General features: G+C 38.7%; 1 protein-coding gene across 2 annotated transcripts in view; it reads right to left on the bottom strand.

The window, feature by feature from the left end:
- Positions 1–20,275, bottom strand: part of cfap299 (cilia and flagella associated protein 299) — a 79,742-nt gene that overhangs the window by 48,757 nt on the left and 10,710 nt on the right. For both annotated transcript variants that reach the window (XM_085426440.1, XM_085426441.1), the window contains exon 3: positions 11,440–11,530. In XM_085426440.1, coding sequence (XP_085282566.1) covers positions 11,440–11,530 — 91 coding nt within the window. The remainder of the gene's footprint in view (positions 1–11,439; positions 11,531–20,275) is intronic.

Raw genomic sequence — 20,275 nt, 5'->3', positions numbered from 1 at the left:
TGTGTCATGTTTATTTTACAAAATATGGTCCCTAGAAGTGTCTATAAAGGCTATAAAGCAAGATATACTTTAAGACTACCCAATAAACTACAAAAAAAAAAATAAAATCGTTTTTGTTTTTTTAACATATATTTCTAGTTAGAGAAATTTAACAGGCTTATCCCTCAAAACTGTAAATACCAAAAAATTGCACAAAATAGTTTCCCACCACAGGAAATTTATTTTAAGTGTCTTCATAGTTTTATTTTTGAAATACACCAATTTTTATACATTGCAGGAAAAACGAAAATAAATATTATAGTGCAAATTTGCAAAAAAAAAACAGCATATGCATCAAAATAAACTATTTCCAGCAGTGCAATATGAGTCCTAAGCATCCCAGAAACGAAACAGAAAGTCAAAAAGTCAAACATAACTTTTAAAAACACCAGTATAGGCTCATAAGGCCCTGATGGTAAAAAAAAAAAAAAAAAAAAAACTACATTTCCGCATAATGACGTCACTCCCGGTTTTGGGCAGGTAATGGCGGACATGCGATAGTTCGCGCTGATGGACGTAGGAAGTGTTACAAACAGCTGATCGGATCGGCAAAGCGTGTTTCTGGAATATTATGTGTTTTTTAGTGCTTTTTATGCAGTTCTTGCAAAGCTATATGTGGAGGGAAACCGTGACCTAGGACAAGCTGATGGTATAAGATGTAAGTACAACTCCTCCGGTTTCATATGCAAAAAAAATTATTGCGCTAGCTTACGTGGTTGCAGTGCTACCGGGATTTAAAAATAGTTATGCAAAATGGAGCGGCCGGCTTTAAAGGGTTAAACATTCCTCAGTTTTCCAATCAGATCCATCACTCCCTCTTCAAAACATCAAGAAAGAGAGAAACTGTCCATCGGCAGCAGCTGATCTCTCAAGATACAAATCAAAAAGACTCCAGGACTTGCTCCTAGATGGCAGGGAGCAACGAGCTACTGGACCCAAGAGTAAGCCAGAAGGTACAGGGGCTGAAGCATGCACTGCACACCTCTGGAAGACATGTGCACATAACTGATGTTATGTCAGTTATGTTTTCCTAAAATGATACAAAGTAATCGTACTATCAAGGATTTTTTTCAAAGCTTGCTCGTGTTGGAATAGTAGGTGGAGCTTACAACTGTCACACAACTTTACCGTGAGGACTCCAACATTTTATCATCTACTGACCAAAATCCAGCTTATTTCCAAACGGTCATTTGAGATGGTTTGGAGTGCAAATCATTTTCTGCCTGGCTCTCATCATTTCCTCGTGGTTGCTAAAGCCTGTTTTAACTGACTGACATTTAATTTTGAATGAACAAAAGTGACATTCTGTGGTTCCAGTCCATCACACTTGTATCCTATGGATTTCAATAATCATACTTTTAGAATTACATCAAACTTTCTCTGAACCAAAGCAGGTGAAATGATGAATAGACTGGCTAATGTCACCAGACACCACTGTAATTTTGCCTCTTGTGTTTTAGAACAGGTGAGTCGTTTTTTTTAGATCGGGAGTTGTAAATTTTCATCTTTTCACGACTGAAAAACATTATCCACATTGCTCCTTGATCACTGATGCTTTCCATTTTTCATGAAAGTGTCTTTCTGGATTATTGGAATAGTTCAGATTCAGACATGTTGACACAGTAGTAAAAAAATTACTTAAAGATTGGTGCCAGAAGTTGAGTTCAGACTGTGAGTCACCTTTGGCTTAGATCCCGAACAGGAGGCCAGGAAGAAGATGGGTGCAGATGCAAGCTGTAATAGTCTAATCACTGTTTTGTTGGAAAATCCAAAGGGATGATGTAAGAGATATGGGATGGAGAGGAAATGTAAACAGGGGCTAAATATACAGCTGCATTGTCATCGCAATTAAACTAAATATTTTGTTATTTCAGAATGAACGTGACTGAGAGTATAGATTTAAGGCAAGGTGTTTTCTGCTGCACTTAAATGCGTCTTGCTGATTTAAAGGTATTTTAGTGACTATATTTCAGAGCATAACAGGTTTATTAAAGGCCCTGCATCACAAAGTGTTGATTTTAAGCCCAAGGAGTCTTAAGAAAACCTGCCTGCGCTGCAGCAGGTGCACATTCCTCCAGGGACAAGCCAGGAACCTTGAGGTAGTATTTAACGCAGATGTTTGACCCTACTTAAGATGTTAGCCCTCTATCTTCATAATACATGGTTGGGAGTTCGAGTAAAAAACATACCAAGGTTCATGAAAAGGATAACGAGACAGTAAATAATGATAGATCACAATTACTTCAAGCTTGTGCAAGAGAAACTTGTGATGCCACAAGAACTATTATCCATCGATCCATACATCCATCTTCTGCTGCTTATCTGGGGCTGGGTCACGGGGGCACGCGCCTAAGCAGAGAAGCCATGACCTCCCTCTCTCCCTAGCCACCTCCTCCAGCTTGTCCAGGGGAATGTCAAGGTGTTCACAGGCCAGCCGAGAGATACAATCTCTCCAGTATGTCCTGGTTCTGCCCTGGGGCTCCTGCCAGTGGGACATGCCCGCAACACCTCGTGGAACGGTCCTATTTTAATAAATGTCTCATGTAAACTCAACTCAACTTCAGGTTGCTCATAAAGTCCCCCTCAATGATCACCAATACCATTGGTTAGGATCTGATTAGAGAGAGAGAAACAATAATGTGATTCTAAGCCACTTCACCACACCTACATTAGGAAACATCCAGGGGGCATCCTGCCTGAGTCACCTCAGCTATCTCCTTTTGATATGAAGAGGTTGTGGCTCTACTCTGAGCTCCTCTCAAATGACTGAACTCCTCATCTTACCTTTAAGTATGAGCCCAGACACTCTATGGAGGAAGCTCATGTCTGCTGCTTGAATCTGACGCTTTTTCACTTTCTGTGAACTTGTATCCAATGTTTTAAAAAAGGCAAAGAATACATTTTGCTTATATTACCAGCAGCAATTGTTAAACGGTTAACCGAGCCAAATGTCTTCCTCCAATAACACACCAAACACCACATAAAAATAATGGATAGTAAGTACTGATTGATGGTTTTGGTGGAAACATTTGCCGTCATAACTTAAACTTCAGACTTTGTGAAATATACAAAATAGAGGAAGCTGGTGTATTTACAGTTGGTGTCCTGATTTAAGAGATATTTATACAAGATAAAACACAAGACCTAAAGAAAACCAAGCAATCCTTTCAATTATCAGCCTTCGAATAAATCTTTAACTGTGTCCAAATATGTGTGCCGTTGAAGACAAAGTGATATCATATTTTCTTCAGGCACCCAGATGGTGTGTACTTAATGCAAGACTTCCTCGGATACCAAGTAGACAGCTTAAGATGACTCTCAATCTTCCCAGTGGCAAATGTTTTTTTAATGATGATGGTCCACAGCCCACATGCGATCCCAGTGTATCTGAAAAGAATATCAACTTTAACGCACGCAAAAAAGGGAAAAAATTCAGAGAGATTAGATTAAGTGTATCCGTTTTCATTTGCTCTGAAATTGGTCCAGGGGCCCCAATTTTGGGGTGATGTTGTCTCTGGACAATAGCAGCTGTTCACAGAATGCAGGGGGAACAGGAGAAATCATTACAGTGGGGCTCATCCAGGCTTTCAGTGGCAAAACAGAGAGGCGAGCCAATATAAGTGCCACTTGCATTCTTGTACAGATCTGATGTGCGATGTGATGTTTGATTTAGTATTTAGTATTTATTTATTTATTGTCATTGTCAAGAACAATGAAATTGCGTTTGGGGCTTCCATACAACCCAAAAAATGGGTAAACAAGCCTTTCATCCACCCTGAAACAGCTTCCAAATGGCCCATGGCATGTTCTCGTTGGATTTGGCTTTTGCAAGTTCAACCAACTAATTGTGCTTTCATTCAAGGAACTATTTCCTGTCAAAAGCTTTCCTCTCTTAGAGGAGAGCCTGTCCAAATAATTAAAATATGCATGATTCAGATCAATCTATTATTAGCATCGTTTGATTGCCATTTATCAAGCGCTCTAAAAGATTATTGCATAAAACATGAGGCCAGTTTGATCTTTAGTTTCCAAATTCCTTTCTATATCCCCCAGTGGCAGATACAATGCATTGAGAGACAGGGCACAGCTGCCATGTTGGCTGCACAGACTAACATAATACATAATGCTCTGGCTATCCATTTTCTTTTTATAGACTAAGACACTAGCCATGAAATCCATGTCTTGTAATCAGCCAAGAGTAATATTTCACAGTTAAATGTTATGCTTTTCCTCAAGACCTGCAACTGTGAGAAAGTGTAGCCCCAGCAAAACTGGAGAGAAGAAAAAAGGAGAAGGTGCGTGAAGTAAGAGCTAATGAATAAATAACTTTTCTGCGTGATTTGGGGTATATCATATAGAGATTTCTGTGTGTCTCTCAGGTAAAATCAAGCCGTGGAACTAAAAAGAAAATAGATCCTGATTAGGTGATTCTCAAATATCACAATGGTTGCTTTTCCAGACAAAATGTCCTCTTTGTCCACTTGATAGATGGTTGCAAACTGCTGAGGCCTTATCCCCACCTCTCCACAACTCTGTGACCATTCAAGTCAAGGTCATATGATAGCCCTGCAGGACTCTTTCCTTTCTAAAGGCTGTCCACCTTGGTCCTGCTGCTTTGAAATCAAACTTGCCATTGTTATTTTTACTGCCCATGACAAGGACAAAGGGACTGGGCAGCAGGGACACACACACGGCTTGAAATGCAATAGGGCTGGGAATTCCTCTTTAATTTCAATGCTATACTTGATCTCTGGGCTGCATGACTGACCACCTTATTATCTATAGCGACAGGAGCTTATCAATACAGAACTCGCTGGGCCCACAGACCAAAGACAAACACTTCCTTTATGCAGGATGTACCCTCGGGGCATGAGACACGCCGCGCAGGCCAACCAGCTGAATTCCACAACTGAAAGGGTGGGAGACTGAAAATAATTTCTAAACAGCCAAATTAGTCTAACAAAAAAGTAAAATAAATCGGATAACATAAAAAAAAAAAAAAAACAAACAAAAAAAAACCCAGAACATAAGCTGAGAAATGTTTTACTCTTTCTCGAGAGCTGAGTTTTCATGGATAATTGATTTTCAACCAATAATTGTCCATTATTCAACAGCAGAATAACTGTATGTATTGGCAGGATATGATTTTAAGACATATATGTATGGTTAAACCTTTGCAAACACACCAGACTAAAGGAAGCCAAACATGTGAGAGGTTTGAAAAGACGAGTACACTGAGTACACTGGAAAAAAATACCCACGTCTTTGTGACCTTCTTGCAATTTTCTTTTAAAATAGAGAATAATAATAAAACAAAACAAAAAACAAAGATATTAGTGCCAATTCTTAAACCACTCAGTCATCCAGTAAAAGCTGGTTTGTCGTTACGCAGTTTGAGGCAACATTAGCAAATATTAGAATTGGAAACTGGATCTAATTTGAGGGATGATCATAGGTGACAAGCAGGCAGTGTTTAGTATGCAAATTCAGCTCCTAACAGTTTTCTCACTTTTTTGCAAGTCCTTACACAAGACACTGACTTCTGTGACAGCCTTGCTGCTTGGAAATGATCTGAGAGCAAACATACCTTACACTCTGATTGTGAGGCATTTTGCCCAATGCATTCTTGAATGAAGCTGCCTGCTGTTACGGAGTGACTGATGGCTTTACTAAAAGTATAAGAAATACATGTAATTGCTTCTTAAAGGCGGTGGGTGTTTACTTTCAGGGTATATTATGTTCTGCAGTCACTTGAAGACATTTTTGTAACTGAATAAGTGATTCATCACCATTTGATGACAGTATATTATGTTACTCAGTAGCAAACTACATGTTGAGCATGTCATATCTTTGTAATGTGCAGCACTATTCTATATCAACCTGTCAGTTCTGTTTTAATATTTGTGGCCTGTTTGACAGAGTGCCTTTTAAAGGATGATAAAGTAAAATTACTCCTGTTTTGGTATTTTTCTCCGTGATAAACACTGCTCACCTGCTTCACCATTACTGTTTTAGACATGCTAGGCACAGGTTTAGCCATCAAATGTAACAGCTAAACAAGTTTTAATCAAATCTGCTGTGTGAAGAATTAATTTAATAAACTGCTACATGGTTTAAGGCGAATTTTAATCGCATGATTTATGTTCACTGGCAGTATTTTGTGTACCGCGTCTTATTTTCTTGTACAAATTCAAAAGCCCCCAAAAGAAGTGGGGGCAAAGTTTTGTGTGCTGTATCACGATACACAGAAGTTCCATCATACTGCAGGAACTACTTTAATTTGCACACAGTGCATCTGCAAGCCACCGTGCAACTTATTCAATTCATAAACTATTGGCTATATAAAATAATCTACTTTTGAATATAGTGGTCCTAAATAACAAAGAAGAGAGATTTTAAGTTTAATTAATACTAAACATTTCAAAACGTTCTGGATACAGCCAGGACTGGATTCACCCAGCAAACAAAGGTGGTCGACAGTCGAACTGACTTTTCTTTCTTTTGGAATAGAGTGAAACATGAAAACTGAACAGAAGTCAAAGTTAAATGAATTAACAGGAATAACTGGCACGACAACAGGAGGTAGGATGGGGTGGGAATGTGTGGGTTGGCAGGTTTGACTTTAACAGCAGGGGAGTGTGGTGGTGGGGGTGTTAGGAGGATAATCAGGAGTAACTTCCCATTCAGAGCAGACAAACAAGGGGAAACATTCGTAAACTTTTTTGTTTTTTAATGAATTCACAACCACAATTTAACTGAGGTCTGATTTTCCGGGACAAAACCATAAAAAGCTTCATGTTGTGCTCGCGTTGCCACAGGTTAATGTTAATTAACGATAAATGTTGTTACTAAATGTTTTACAAAAACAATGTTACCACTTAACACTCTCCACTCAAATATTAAAATGTAATGTATTTGACCATAGCTTGACAATTTTTTCTTATTTAATCTTTATTAGTCTATAACATAATCTTTGTCACAGCCTTGGCTAAATAGCCCTGTGAAGTGTCAATCATTTCCCTGCTTCATATATAACAGAATTGTGCTCTTCCATAGGTAATGTTAGATTGGCTGTGAAATTGCAACATCAGAGCCTTTCAACAAACAGCTGAAGACAAACAGGGAGCAGGGTGGGTGGTGGCAGCACACCTTAAGTTTCAAATGTGAACCTCGCAACAATGGACACCCTCAGGCATCCTGTGCAGGTGTGACCTGGATTTGATAAAACCCTTAACTTCTTACCCAGTGCAAATAAAGTCAGAGCTGCCCAGGTGCAGCTTTTGTTTGTGTCTAACTTTTGGCAGTGCAGCAGCTTTCGCAACAGAGTCTGGGAACCAATAGCACAACAAAGGCAAGGCACTGAAAGCCTTATAGGTTCATTGGATCAGACGGCTAGCAAAGGGCTCCTTCTGCTGACTACAACCTGAACACTTATGAAGCAACTAAATTTAAAAAATACATTAAAGTCAACACTGTGAATACTAAATAGGTCACGCTCCTGGAGGGGTGCAGTGACACAGCACACAAAGGAAAGATGAGTTCTTTTCATCAACAGTCATGTCTGCTATCAATCTTTTTTAACACCATTGTTAGGGCAAGGACAGAGGAGACAGAATAACCCAACATGTGAATTAATTGACAGGTGTAATTTCAATCTTAAAAGTTGAAAGGCTGAGTGTGACAATAAAAGAAAGACAAAGGAGTGACCCCGTTGACAAATCAGACAAGAGATGACAATGAATGTGTCATGCATCTAAAGGAAAAGCTATTACTCTGCTTTCTTGTCCATTGTGTGGTTTTTCTCCTCACAGCCTTTCAGTGATGAAATCCTTTATGAGAAATTTGGTAGGTGAAACTTGAGACACCAGATGGATTTACAAGAAAAACCATAAAAACTTCCACATTGCATCATACAGATAAGGTCATTTGATCATTTAATTTCAATTCAATTCAAATGTGATAGTTTTTAAGCAACAAACTTAACCCTGTGGATTTGACCAAGAAGAAAGGCTGGGAGTGTTTGAGTGTGTCTGTGTTTAATTGTGGGTCTTTTAAAGCATGCACCACACTTAAAATTAAATGCTTCAAATAATAATAATGTGCAAACACAAAGAAAAAAGAAAGGAAAAAGTAAAAACACATGTTGGACGAGAACTGCTTTGCATTAGAGCACAGTAAGAAAATGAAGACACGAGGACCTGGAATGCATTGGAGGGACTGATCTTCAGGTTTGAGGTGCGTAGCAGGTAGGAAGCTTAAATCTAGTCCTTCCAAAAGCTAACTTTAAACAGTGTGAGAGACATTTTATGATGCCGGGTGGTCTTACTATCGAACCTTATCGAAGACAAACAGGTGTAGTTTTACACTTTCACTGAAGGGACTTTAGGTGTAACTGAGAGAAGAGGAAAGAAATTTAAACTGAGCCCAAATTTTTCATGCAGCATGACTGTATTTGTGTCTTTTCGGGGGGGTTTGCACATGTTAGTATGGAAATACAGCATGTGTGGTATTTATGAATAACACTGGGATCAGCGCTCACTAACAGATTACAGCGAATGTATTATAAACAATACATATGGTACAATACCAGTCTGAAGCTATGTATGGAACTGGCCTCAACATATGTTTTACTCTGTGTCGACACATGTGCAAATGTTGTCTCTGGAACACATCTGTGTAATGTAAATATACCAATGAGGTCAAGCTTCGTCAAACTGCATTAAGATGACCTGTTACATAAACAGTTTCAAAGAGGAGGAGTATTAAGCGCACCAATGTGGGTTCAATTTTAAGCAGAAAAGAGCTGAAAGGAAAATAAACATCTTCCCAATCCAATTTTTCAGCAAAGGGAACTCTTAAAAGGTGAAAAATAAGAAGAGGTGGGAAAATATGTCAGCAAAACAGAGGTAGGGATGTAAACTGTAACGGTTTGCTTGTTTTTATTGTGACTCTGTTTTCTGCATGCAGGAAGAAATAATACATTTTCACTGGATGTTTCTGTGAAAGAAAAAAGTTGGCTTAAGTTATTAAGGGATAAAAGAAAGGGGAGTGGGGGCTTTTACATGGTAGGGTTTACTCTGTTAACAACCAGCAGGGAAGCTTTTGGTGTTACTACTCCTACTCCCCTCCATGCACTTCATGTGATCTCATAATTGCAAAGCCCACAGGGGCAGGTAAATGGAGGTCAAACAAAACTCCTTTTTGTTACTCCAGCATCTTGGAAGTGAATCGTTTGAAGTCTATCAACACTAACACTCCCTGCAGAACAATGCAGTGTACATGCCCTCAAATGGTCCACATTCCTTTCATCATATAAGTAAAGACTGAGAATTATGTTAAAAGTAACTGTTTGCAATGAAAATAGTCAGCTTCATGGTCACGAGCTGAAATCTTTCCCTAGTGCATCTAGGTTTAATTAAGCATACAGGTTTTGCCTGTGATCCAAAAACATCTCACTCAACAGCTACGTCTGAGACTGGACAGATGGGTAAGTAAAACCCAGAAATAAGCAAGTCCTGCCACTTAGAAACCATCTTGGTAACACAGTAACACTTCCAGATAGTTATTTGGGCAGTTATTTTGAAGGCTCAGTCAAAATAATGCATCCAAAGAACAGTTATGTATTAGGATATGAAAGAATATACTGAGAGGAGAAAAACAAATGCAAGAAACCAATGAAGTTCGGTATAAAAAATTAAAACTGGGTTTTTGAACACAGTTTAGTGAACTTTTTTTTTTTTTTTTAAACAGAAATACCAGAGACTATAGAAATAAAATATCATTGTCGTCTTCAGATTCTGGTTTAGAACCAGACTCTCTAAGCAGGACAATTGCAAAAATGTGATAATGGGATTTGAAATTTATAAACAAAAAACAATTCAGGTAGTTTCAATTCAATAACGGCATCGCAACCTACCAAGAGCAGCACAAATCAGTGGATCGAAAAGTAGGAAACCTTTTAAGGGAGGGAGCAAGTATTGTACTAATCAAAATAACTCTTTGTAAGCTCAGGGTTTACAGATATGTTTCAGTCTGTACACAGCACAGCAATTCAGACTGAATAGAGGCAGCTATAGAAGAATGCATTTTTGATATAAGGGGAAATTCACAAAATATTATTAACAACCTTGACAGCACTGTTTAATCAGAAGACGAGCATTACTGCCCATATGGAAAAGATCTATATAAATCTTATAAAGTTTGTATCTGTCTTGTGTGAAACTTGTATGAAAAGCATATAAGAGTGAAAACAGATATAAGATCCCTTGAAAAATTATATAATGAAACTTGTATGTTTTGGATACTTACTAAAACAATGTATGAAAGTAATGAGGAAGTGGCCACTTTCATGAGTAATCACATATAAGTTTTTACTATTTCTTTTCCATATGGGTGAGGACCAGAAATATGTGGGGCTCAGCTCTAAACATTCACGCTGAATACAAAGTCACAGCGCTGAACCATCCATGGCTACATTAGGCCTAAATAGGAAGTGCTTGTTTCTGAATTACATTCAGTACAATTTAAATACTTTCCTTCCCACATTTTGCACTGTGAAAGAGAAACATTTAGCAACTTAATCTCTTCAACCACGATTCCCCAGAAAAGATGTGTGAAAAAGATGCAGACGCCATGAGACAACCTTTCATATGAATTCCAAAAATCCAACTCAAACTACCCCTAACCCTATGTGAGTCACCCAAAGACCTGCTGGATTGACGTTAGAAGTACACGATCACAATAAAGTTAACAAAGTGCTTCCCAACTTGAGAAATTTGACCTTCGGCACAAAACAAGAATGCAGTTTTATGACTCTTCAACTGAAGGCCTTCATTTCCATCGCATTTGACTAACAATACATCTGGGCCTTAAACTCGGTGTGATTAGTACACATAAAGTAACAATCTCGGGATAATCTTTACAGGTGAAAGGTTCTCCAAGGTCCACTTTAGTCCAAGACTAAATTTACTGGTTATCTGCAAAAGGACATTAAAACAGCAGGTCTGGGTAGGGCTTCGCTCACTTCACTAGCAAGACTAATCATTCCATTTTATTGTGCAATGCCAGATGAAATACTGAGCTGAGCGTGTTCCCCTAAAAGTTTATATAACTTCAAGTCGGCACCACAGCCCCACAGGTGAGGCCCCCTTAGAAACGATCTTAGTGGTTCAACCCAAAAAGCAAACTTGGGACCAGGTAGTTTGAGTTTTTGTAAACAAAGTTTTATGGATCAGAAACGGGTAGGCAGCCGGGTCTCATGGTATTTGGGAAGGAACTGGGGAGGGCATTTCCACTCAACTTGACACAGTATGGATTTTGTTCCCATCCTAATGGAATTGCAGAAATATTTGAGGGGAATCCCATTACGTAGCAATTGGAGTGCTGTAATAATGTACTCACAGTCATTTTCCCACTGCGGTTGGCCTCCTCTCGCTCTGCCAGGGCTTTCAGGAAGTTATCTTTGAGTTCTTTTCCTGCACTTGCCAGTGTCCTGGAAAAGACAACACTCAAACGGTTTGAAATGTTTCTCTTAACCTGAAAATAAGTCACATGAAGCCTTAAAGGTTCTTAATGGAAGCTTTTCACCTTCGTGTTGCTACAGGGCAGTCTGACCCCCTTCTGCTCTAACATGAGCAAATAATCAAACATTATAAAGAAAAAGTGAATTAAAAATTGGCCATTGATTTGTTTTTTATCTCCTTTGACACTGTAGAAGAGAGATATTTCCGCTCTCTGTCTGCATGACTTTCCTTTCAATTTGCAAGTATAATCCCGCAGACTCAAGCCAGCATCTAGTATGTCATCCACAGCACTTCACCAAAGCTTATCTAGCTCTGAGAACGCTTCCACATATAAATTCTTAACGGAAGGTATCAAATTAAGTTGTTAGTAAGTAGGGGTTTTTATTCTAAAATACATCTTAAATGTACAAAAATCAGCAGAACGTTCCAGCAAGATGCTATTAATCATATCTGAGTTCAATGACTTTTTACTTTTTACACTTAGGCCAGCCTGTTTCCATGGAGACTTGTTTCTGGCGCACACAAACGTATCCACACCTGAAAAAACACTGGCACTAATATTTGAACAGTTAACACTGCAGTATGAGCAGCAGAACTTTGGCACGCATCCAGAAGCGACTGTGCAAAACATTCATCAGACCCACACCAAGTTAACATCTTAAAGGCAGTAAACAGGCCATTGGTGACTTCTCAGTTGTGGTAAAACATGAAGAAGAAAGAATGTAAATTTAAAAAAAAAAAAAAAAGAAGAAGCAGAACAGCCTTTAAATAAGCTACAATAAAGTAGAACGTGCAACTCCGGTGTTACTTCAGCTTTCTGGAACAGTGATGAACACAAACAAAATCTGAAATTCTCGACAGATTTCCCATGAGTGCATTATGCCCAATTTTTCAAGTAGTGTTGAGTTAAGTATTTCACTTATAACGTGGAACTGAACTATGAAGATTTTTAATATTTTTTCACCTAAATTCAACTTTATATTTATGCAGTTTCATCTTCATTTGTAATGATATCATCAAAGCCCATTTCCCAACAGTGCATTGTGGGACAAATTGATCCATTAAAAATGGTCGTTAATCAACTCAGAAAATATTTAGTTAAACAGACCAAACAAACTGTTCTTTCTTCTTTAGTTAGTTAAACAGACCAAAGTAAGCTTTTTTGCCATTATTTTTTAGTTATTTTTTATTTTTTTGCAAGGAGTGAAAGTATTTGGACGAGATGGCGGCGCGCTAACGCCATACGGATTGGTTAGCAAATCTGAATTTATAAATGGAGTGGGTTGAATGCACAGACGCACATGCTAACCATTGCTAAGTAACTCACTAATAAAATGGCAGAATTTCACTCACTTGGAGTGAGCAGAACTTCTTGGATGGTCTGTACCATGTAGCTATATGTATTTTTGTGGGTTTGATTTTATTAGTTCCACTGAGACTTAATGTCTCATTTACAAGAGAGACCTAGGCAAACATATTAGGATTACAACAATAAAAGAAACATTTGTTTCCGTGTTCTGCTACTGGAAACTGAATTTCCCAGAGGAATCTACCCGAGCGATTAATAAGGTTCTATCTATCTATTAAAATAACTAAAAATAATACCTGGGTGTTATTTTCAATTCTTTAATATTAGTGCTTATATGGGTGTCAAGTTTTAGATCCAACAGAAAATTCTTACTAATCTGCACCGAACCACCTCTTGACATGGGCTCATCAATCAATTTGGAACTTTTAACCAAGACTGGATATTTAGAAAATACTTCCAGTCAACAGTTACTCAGTGTCAAAATGTTTTCTGGGCACTTGTGCGCTATATTTTATCTGTGATGTGAGCTGGTCTTCATTTTGCCGAAGCAGCACCTTTAACTTGATTTGGATCTTGGGAAAGCAGACAAAGGCACATCTCATTCTGCTGGTTATCTGTGCTGGTGTGGCCGAAAAACGTGCTATGAGCACGGAGAGAATTACCTGGTTGTGAGGAATAGATTTCAAACCACAGCGTCAGCATGAAATTTGGGACACAAAGGCAGATGTTTGCCTTCTGTGTGAATAAAAATTGCTAAAAAACCTCAAAGGGGACACTCACCAAATTTAAATTAGGTATAATTTTTACTTTTGTAGGAGGAGTCACTGAATCTTTCTCAATTAAGGATCTGACTGAATATGCGGTCAATTCTTTTAGTAGGTATATTTGACACATAACAGAACCAAACAGTGTACTGAGGTTCAGTACTTGGATCTTTACAGGCAATGTGAAAGGAAGTAATGATCCCAAACGTTCCTGCAGACACCTGTGAGTTGGTAATAAATCTGTTTCTTCCATCTTGAATCCAGTTCTGTCTGCTTCACTGTCCAAAGAGCAGACAGGTTCAGTTATATTCTACATTAATGGCTCCTCAAATTCACTTTCCATTCCCAAAGCACTTTAAGAAAGCCTTAACATCCACAACAAGCACAGACAAACAGGCAGTTTCTGCTCTTAGATTAACTTGACATTACAGTAAAACAGAACAGAATCTAAATGTTTAACTTTACTAGAATTTGGACCAAGATTGTAATTTATACTAGTCATTTGGCCAGTACCCCATAATGAAAGTCTTAGAGGAATCACACAGTGGTAAAAGTGCATGGACAGCACATACTTGGAGGCTAGAAGCTCACTTCATCTTCTGAGTGAGTGAAGGATTGCTGCTGGGTCATGGGGACTGAGGCCCCAAAGTAAACACAGGTGTTGCGGAGGCAAGTGACTGGGGTTACCCCATCCAGTAGCTAAAGCAACACACACAGTCACGGAGACTTCAGTAAGTAAGACTTCAGTAAAGCATATGGACCGGACCGCTGAGATTTTGAGTTTCCTGTCAATTAACAAATTTCTTATCAAGCCTCATTTAGGAATAACAAGAATTTCACTATTAAATGATGCTGATTAGTGGCTAATGACTAGGCATTACTCTCACAGTGATCCACCCATGTGCCCCCAGTGTCTTGTTTTTGGATTGTGGTCATGCAGGTGGTCCATGGAATTCAAAGAAAAGAAATGAGGGAGGAGGTGAGCAGTTATTATCTGGCTTTGTGAAAAAAATAAATCTGTCTAAGAGCATTTGTACGGCAGATATGAAATTACTTTTGCAAAGAATATGTGTTGGTGTGCCAGTTCAAAGGGGGAAAGGCTAGAAAACATCATAAATCTAATTTTGGACGCTATGCAAGTGTCAGCGTATCTGCGTCTTTAACACTTGGACAGTTTTTCCTGAGTTGGGATTTCAAAATCTTTTAAGACCTTGCTCGCCAAAACGAAAACACTACTTTGCTTGTACAAATTTTCCTAACAAGAACTCTTATTATTAAAAAGACACCGATTAAACGGGGCTGGATTAAAACACTGCAGGGGGCTGGGTTAGTGGTGGTGCGGTTTAAGGTACCAGTGAGACAACGAAATATGATCCAGGAAGTCCAGTTGAAGTAGTGGCCTTAGCGGCGTTAAAAGGCTTATCGGATGCCAAACACTGCACAGCAGTGTGTAATGCCCACAGTCGGGACTTTACAACTTTGACCATTTTACAGTTGTAACTTTATCTCTTGTTAGGAAAACAGCTCAAGCCATCTACCAATTCTATGCACTTAATATTATTATATATACCTGAATGAATTTAACTGTGCACAAGTCTTTTAGATGGCATTGCAGTTTTGTTTTATTCTTTATTTTTGTAACCTGGCACGGCTGGTGTAGCTGGCTTGATGACACAAGTGTGCAGTCACGTTGATCTTTACCACCATTCCAATGACATGTCTGTGCAAGAGCTCACTGCTAGCGTTCTTTCTTTGTATTTTTTTTAATGAGCCTTTTGCATCAAAGATTGATAAACATTTTTTGAAGTTCATTTAGTTGTGGTTCTGACACTGAAATGCTAGTTTGTAAGTCCATTTAAATAAGTGAGAAAGTAGCTAAAACAGTATGCAGTAGAAAATGCATATGTGGGCAAAAATGTTTTGTTTTTTTTAAATAGCTAGCAATCCTAAAGCATGAAACAGAAAGAAAAACACATCCAGAGCGAATATCGTGCAACACTACCTACTGACAGCATCTCATAACAACCACACCCTCCAGATGTTGCATTGCAGTGTTCAGTAAAAGCAACGACAACACCTGCCATGAAGTTAACAGGGTTTCCTGTTAACTTGACTGCAACTCAATAAATTATGAAATACATGAAAATATGACACAATCAGAAACTCAACAAAAACTCCTGGTCGCTGTGTTACAAACTGGAGTTTATGTAATGTTTAGTTCACCTCTGCTGGGGGTGAACAGCTGTTACTGCATAACCAGTATCTTCCAAGTGTGTTTATATATGTGTAAACACACCACTGCACTGCATACCAAAACCCAGACGGCTTCTTCCTGAGCTGCAAGGTTCTTAAACTGTTGTTTTTACACTATTTATTCTCATTAGTATACACTGACTAATCTTATTGGATGCACTGGAGAATTCATGTTTTCATATTTCTAATATCTTTTTGGAAAGAGCATTTGATTATGTATACTGTTTGATTGTACAAAAACAAATCTGACAGTCCATGTTGTTTGTTAAAACAACAGAAAACAGTCGGATCTTATTCTGTCATCCCGTAATTCTGTATTTTCTGGAGCTTTGTCAGCTGCATTACAATTATAGATTCTTATATATAATTTCTCATACAGCTTGGCCTTAGCAAACAAACAGCACCTGGAACCCAAAAACTGGAAAATACACACATACGTAAATCAGCAATGTTCTTATAGTGTGAGTGTGAATGTGAGAGAAAGAGAGAGAGAGTGTGAGTCTATGTATGTCTTTGTCACAAATGTACTTGATAAGGGTGGGAGCCTGCCCCCAAACCCAAGGCCAGAGGCAGACAGAGATGGAAACAGGACAACCACGCCAACCACAGCCCCCAGGAGTACCAAAGACCTGAGACCACACATCCGTGCGTTCATCCAAGCAAGAGAAGGAGGTAGGCCCCAGATGGGGAGCCCAAGGCCAAAGGGTGAGAGTCCTAGAGAACCAGAGGCAACGGGCACCCTGGTACGATTCAAGGGCCCCAGGTGCCCAAGAACCACACAGCACCCGGCAGAGAACCCCCCCCCCCGCCTTAATGGGCCAGTTACGTACCCCGGAACCAACAAGCATCTGTATCCGGGGGAGGGGCAGAAAAGTCCAGCAGGGACTATGTCCCACAGGGGCCAAGGCTCAGGAAGCCCCAAACACAAGCCCAGCCATGGACACACGCTCATTCAGTCCACTCACTCACTCTCACTCACCCACTAGAGATACACAGTGAGACTTTTTTTTTTACCACTAAAATATGCTGTAGTTTGGACCACCAAATAATTTAAATAAAAAGGTTCATACCCTGCAAAAAACAAGCAGATACACAAAATTACTGTCAGATTCATGAAGTTGTGCACTGGCCTATTTTGTTCTTTCCACTATACGCAAGCTAGCAAATCAAAACCAACAGGCATCTGCAGTAGCATGAACATGCTACCCATATACTGTCCTGCACCCATTTCTTTATTTAGGAAAACATGTTTACCTCTAGCTCAAGTGGAGAAAATGGTAACAGCATTGTAAGAGAGTACGTCTAATGCAAGAAAACAGCAGAAAGTCTGACAGAAGAAACTTAAATAAGTGGACTTCGGAGCTGACAGGATGAGAAAAAAAACCAAACAAGTTTTCTGGGAAAATAATATACTGTAAGTGATGACATCCACAAATAATTTGTCATTTTTAACAGAAGATACGATAGTTTAAGATAAGACCAAGAATACTGTAACATGCTTAAATTAATTGGTTAAAGCCCATATCTTTCCCTTCAGTATATTTTCTTTACGTCCTATTTTTTAAAATAATGACTCTATTCTTAAAAAAAACTTTGAATCCTAATTTTTATTGATTTTATAACATTTGTTTTGTTTTATTCTAGGCTTGTGAAATTTTATCACACTCAATAAATTTGATCTACAGCTAACTGTCTTTCATGTGTGAAAAGTTGCTACAGGAAATATTTCCCACCATTGACTGTCATTAAAAAGTTCTTTCTGGAAAAGTGGAGTAGCATTCCACCTTAATTTGGAATCACTGGTTTGCAAATAAATATGCAGCCACTGGACGAGAATTTGATCCAATGACAGGTAACAGATGTGGTGCTATAGAATAATTCCTTATTTTATTCTTAGGAAAGATTAGCAGATTGAAGATTTCATTAGCCTGCAGCTTTCAACAGTGTAACAGATGGGAACTTTCAATAGTACAGTGATTTCTTTAGAAACAACACATACTGTACCAGAATATTTTTCCTCGGCATGATTGGGAAAATGAATCTTATGGAAAATATTATTTTGGGCTGGTGGACGTCAAGGGAAATTCCACACAGCATGACAATTTACTTTATTTTGGGGGGGTTTATAAAATCCTCTGTCACCTCTGATTACAATGAGCTGAATGTATCAGTTACACATGTGGCATACATGATATTATACCTGACTTTTCTTTGTATACTGTGGCCACCTTGGCTTTCGGAGTTGTGGGGGTTACATATTGTGTACCGCCTGCCTAAAAAGTACTTGTTTCTAAATGTGGATCAAAGGAGTCATTGTCATTTCTTTTCAGCGGAGCTCATATTAAGATGTATTCCATTTGGGAAACATACAAAGCAAATCCTCTGTAATCAGTGAAGGATAATGTCCTCCAAACAACAACAGAAAAAGAGTAAGACTACAATGATTCAAATCCATGTTTTGAATTTGAATCCGATGTGTAGATTTAAAGAGAGCAACAGGAAACGTGAAAGTTTTGGAAAATCTACCCAATTGTTAGTCCTAAAATGAGAGGGCGAGCTCTCATCCTTGAATGACTTTCTGCAGTGCACATGTCAGCAATGTGGTTTCTTCCTCATCAGCTTATTAGCTTACACTGTAATCCAAAGCAACACATATGAAATCATTTAAAACTATTTTTCAACCAATTTCAGCTGCTGATTAGTGAAGAATTTCCTTAGCACCAACTTTTTTACAGCAGATTTATGGTCCTGTGTTGGTGTCCATTTGCACTTCTACTGAAACTACCCAAAGAGAAGGATAATAGGAATCACACCAACAAGCAAGTAGACTATTTCTAAGAAACTCTTCGTCTTCTCTGTAACACAACCAACACAAACATAATTAAGAGTAGAACTTCAGCTGCTTGATGCTTTGGCAGTGCCTCCAAGTGGCAGTGGAGAGCTTCAATATGTAGACATGCTAGCACTGACTCAAGCAAAGCAGTGCCACAATGGAGCCTGCAGAGCTCTATTTTTAATTTCTTCTTATTTAGCAGTGTAACTACTCAGGAGCTGGTATTTAAGTTTGCTTATCTTCTAAACTGAATTAAAACAATTAGACACTCCATTAGTCTTTGCTTAAACTGCTAATCCTATGACCCAGACACAAACAAGCTGCGGATGGATAGATGGATGGATGGATGGATGGAAACTAAAGCAATTCCATCAGATCTTGCCTGATGAATCCATAACAATACTCCGCCAACTATAGCATACATAAATACTAAGACCTTATGATGTAGAAAACTACTTGTATACATCATTAGGGCCGCTAAGCTATATTATGAGTCAGATATTATGAATCACCAGAGACTGAATCACTGTTTTCTATAGCTTTAAAGCAATTTGTTTGCACAGAATAATAAAAGTATTGTTTTAAATATAACTATATATTTATTTAAGGTAGCTAAACTTTTCCTATGCTTCACTCTATTTTTTAAACTACAACAGCAATGTGTTAGGATATTAAAGTTACAGAATTTAAAATTTGCCGTCATCTCTTTTGCAAATGTTGACATGGACACTAATGGAAATATATGTAAAACACTAAATACTCTCAGAGTATTATTGTTAAAATTTGGCTTGTTTGGAAAACTCCAGGAAAGCAAGCGAGTGACAACACTTTGATGCACTGTGTTACAAGTAGCAGTAAGCAGGTACATCTGTTTTATTAATCATTAATATGATACACGAAAAGAAAATGTGGAAACATTTCGGTCAAATGACAGCTTGTTATTTATTATCTTTTGCACCAGCTGGTTAAAAAGTGGCATATATTTTCATTTGTGAGGTGCATGAAGGGATGTGGTGGCAAGCTTAAGCCTTGCAGGATGTCTGTCTCTGGACAGCTCTTGCAGTGGAGAGCTCCAAATTTACACACCCGTCCAAAATCACAAAGTGCAAGCAAGGCAATTGGCTTGACAGCACATGTAATAGAGACTGCAAAACCTCGTCGCCCAAGGGCCCTCACCAGAGTAGCAGTGGAGGAGAGTGGCGGGGGGTTTGGCTCTCTTAAAAAAAAAGAGAGTTTGGGATCAGCTTTGTGAGGCTTCTCATGTCAGTCACATACACAAACTTATTTTTGCTAAGTATCTGGAGGTTGGATCCGCAGTGAAATGTGCAGTGTGCGTGTTCGTGGCACTGGTTTTACTTGGCACCACAAATGATAGCTCACTTTTAATATAGAGTAGAGAGTTAGAGAGCGCAGAATTCTTGAGGCAGACTGTAAAAACGTAGCAGCACAATGGACAATGAGCGTGGCTGTGGTTTGGACTGTAGGAAGATCGCGGGGAGCCTGATGGAAACCTCGCAGGACTGCCGTGAGCACGCGAGGTCAGGACATATGCTGA

This window comes from Rhamphochromis longiceps, linkage group LG12 (genome assembly GCF_057381845.1).
Source record: "Rhamphochromis longiceps isolate RC_006_pf linkage group LG12, R_longiceps_female_GT1.1, whole genome shotgun sequence".
Classification (NCBI taxonomy): domain Eukaryota; kingdom Metazoa; phylum Chordata; class Actinopteri; order Cichliformes; family Cichlidae; genus Rhamphochromis; species Rhamphochromis longiceps.
Note: the sequence above shows the minus strand (reverse complement) of the source record. Positions and strands in the feature narration are given on the sequence as shown.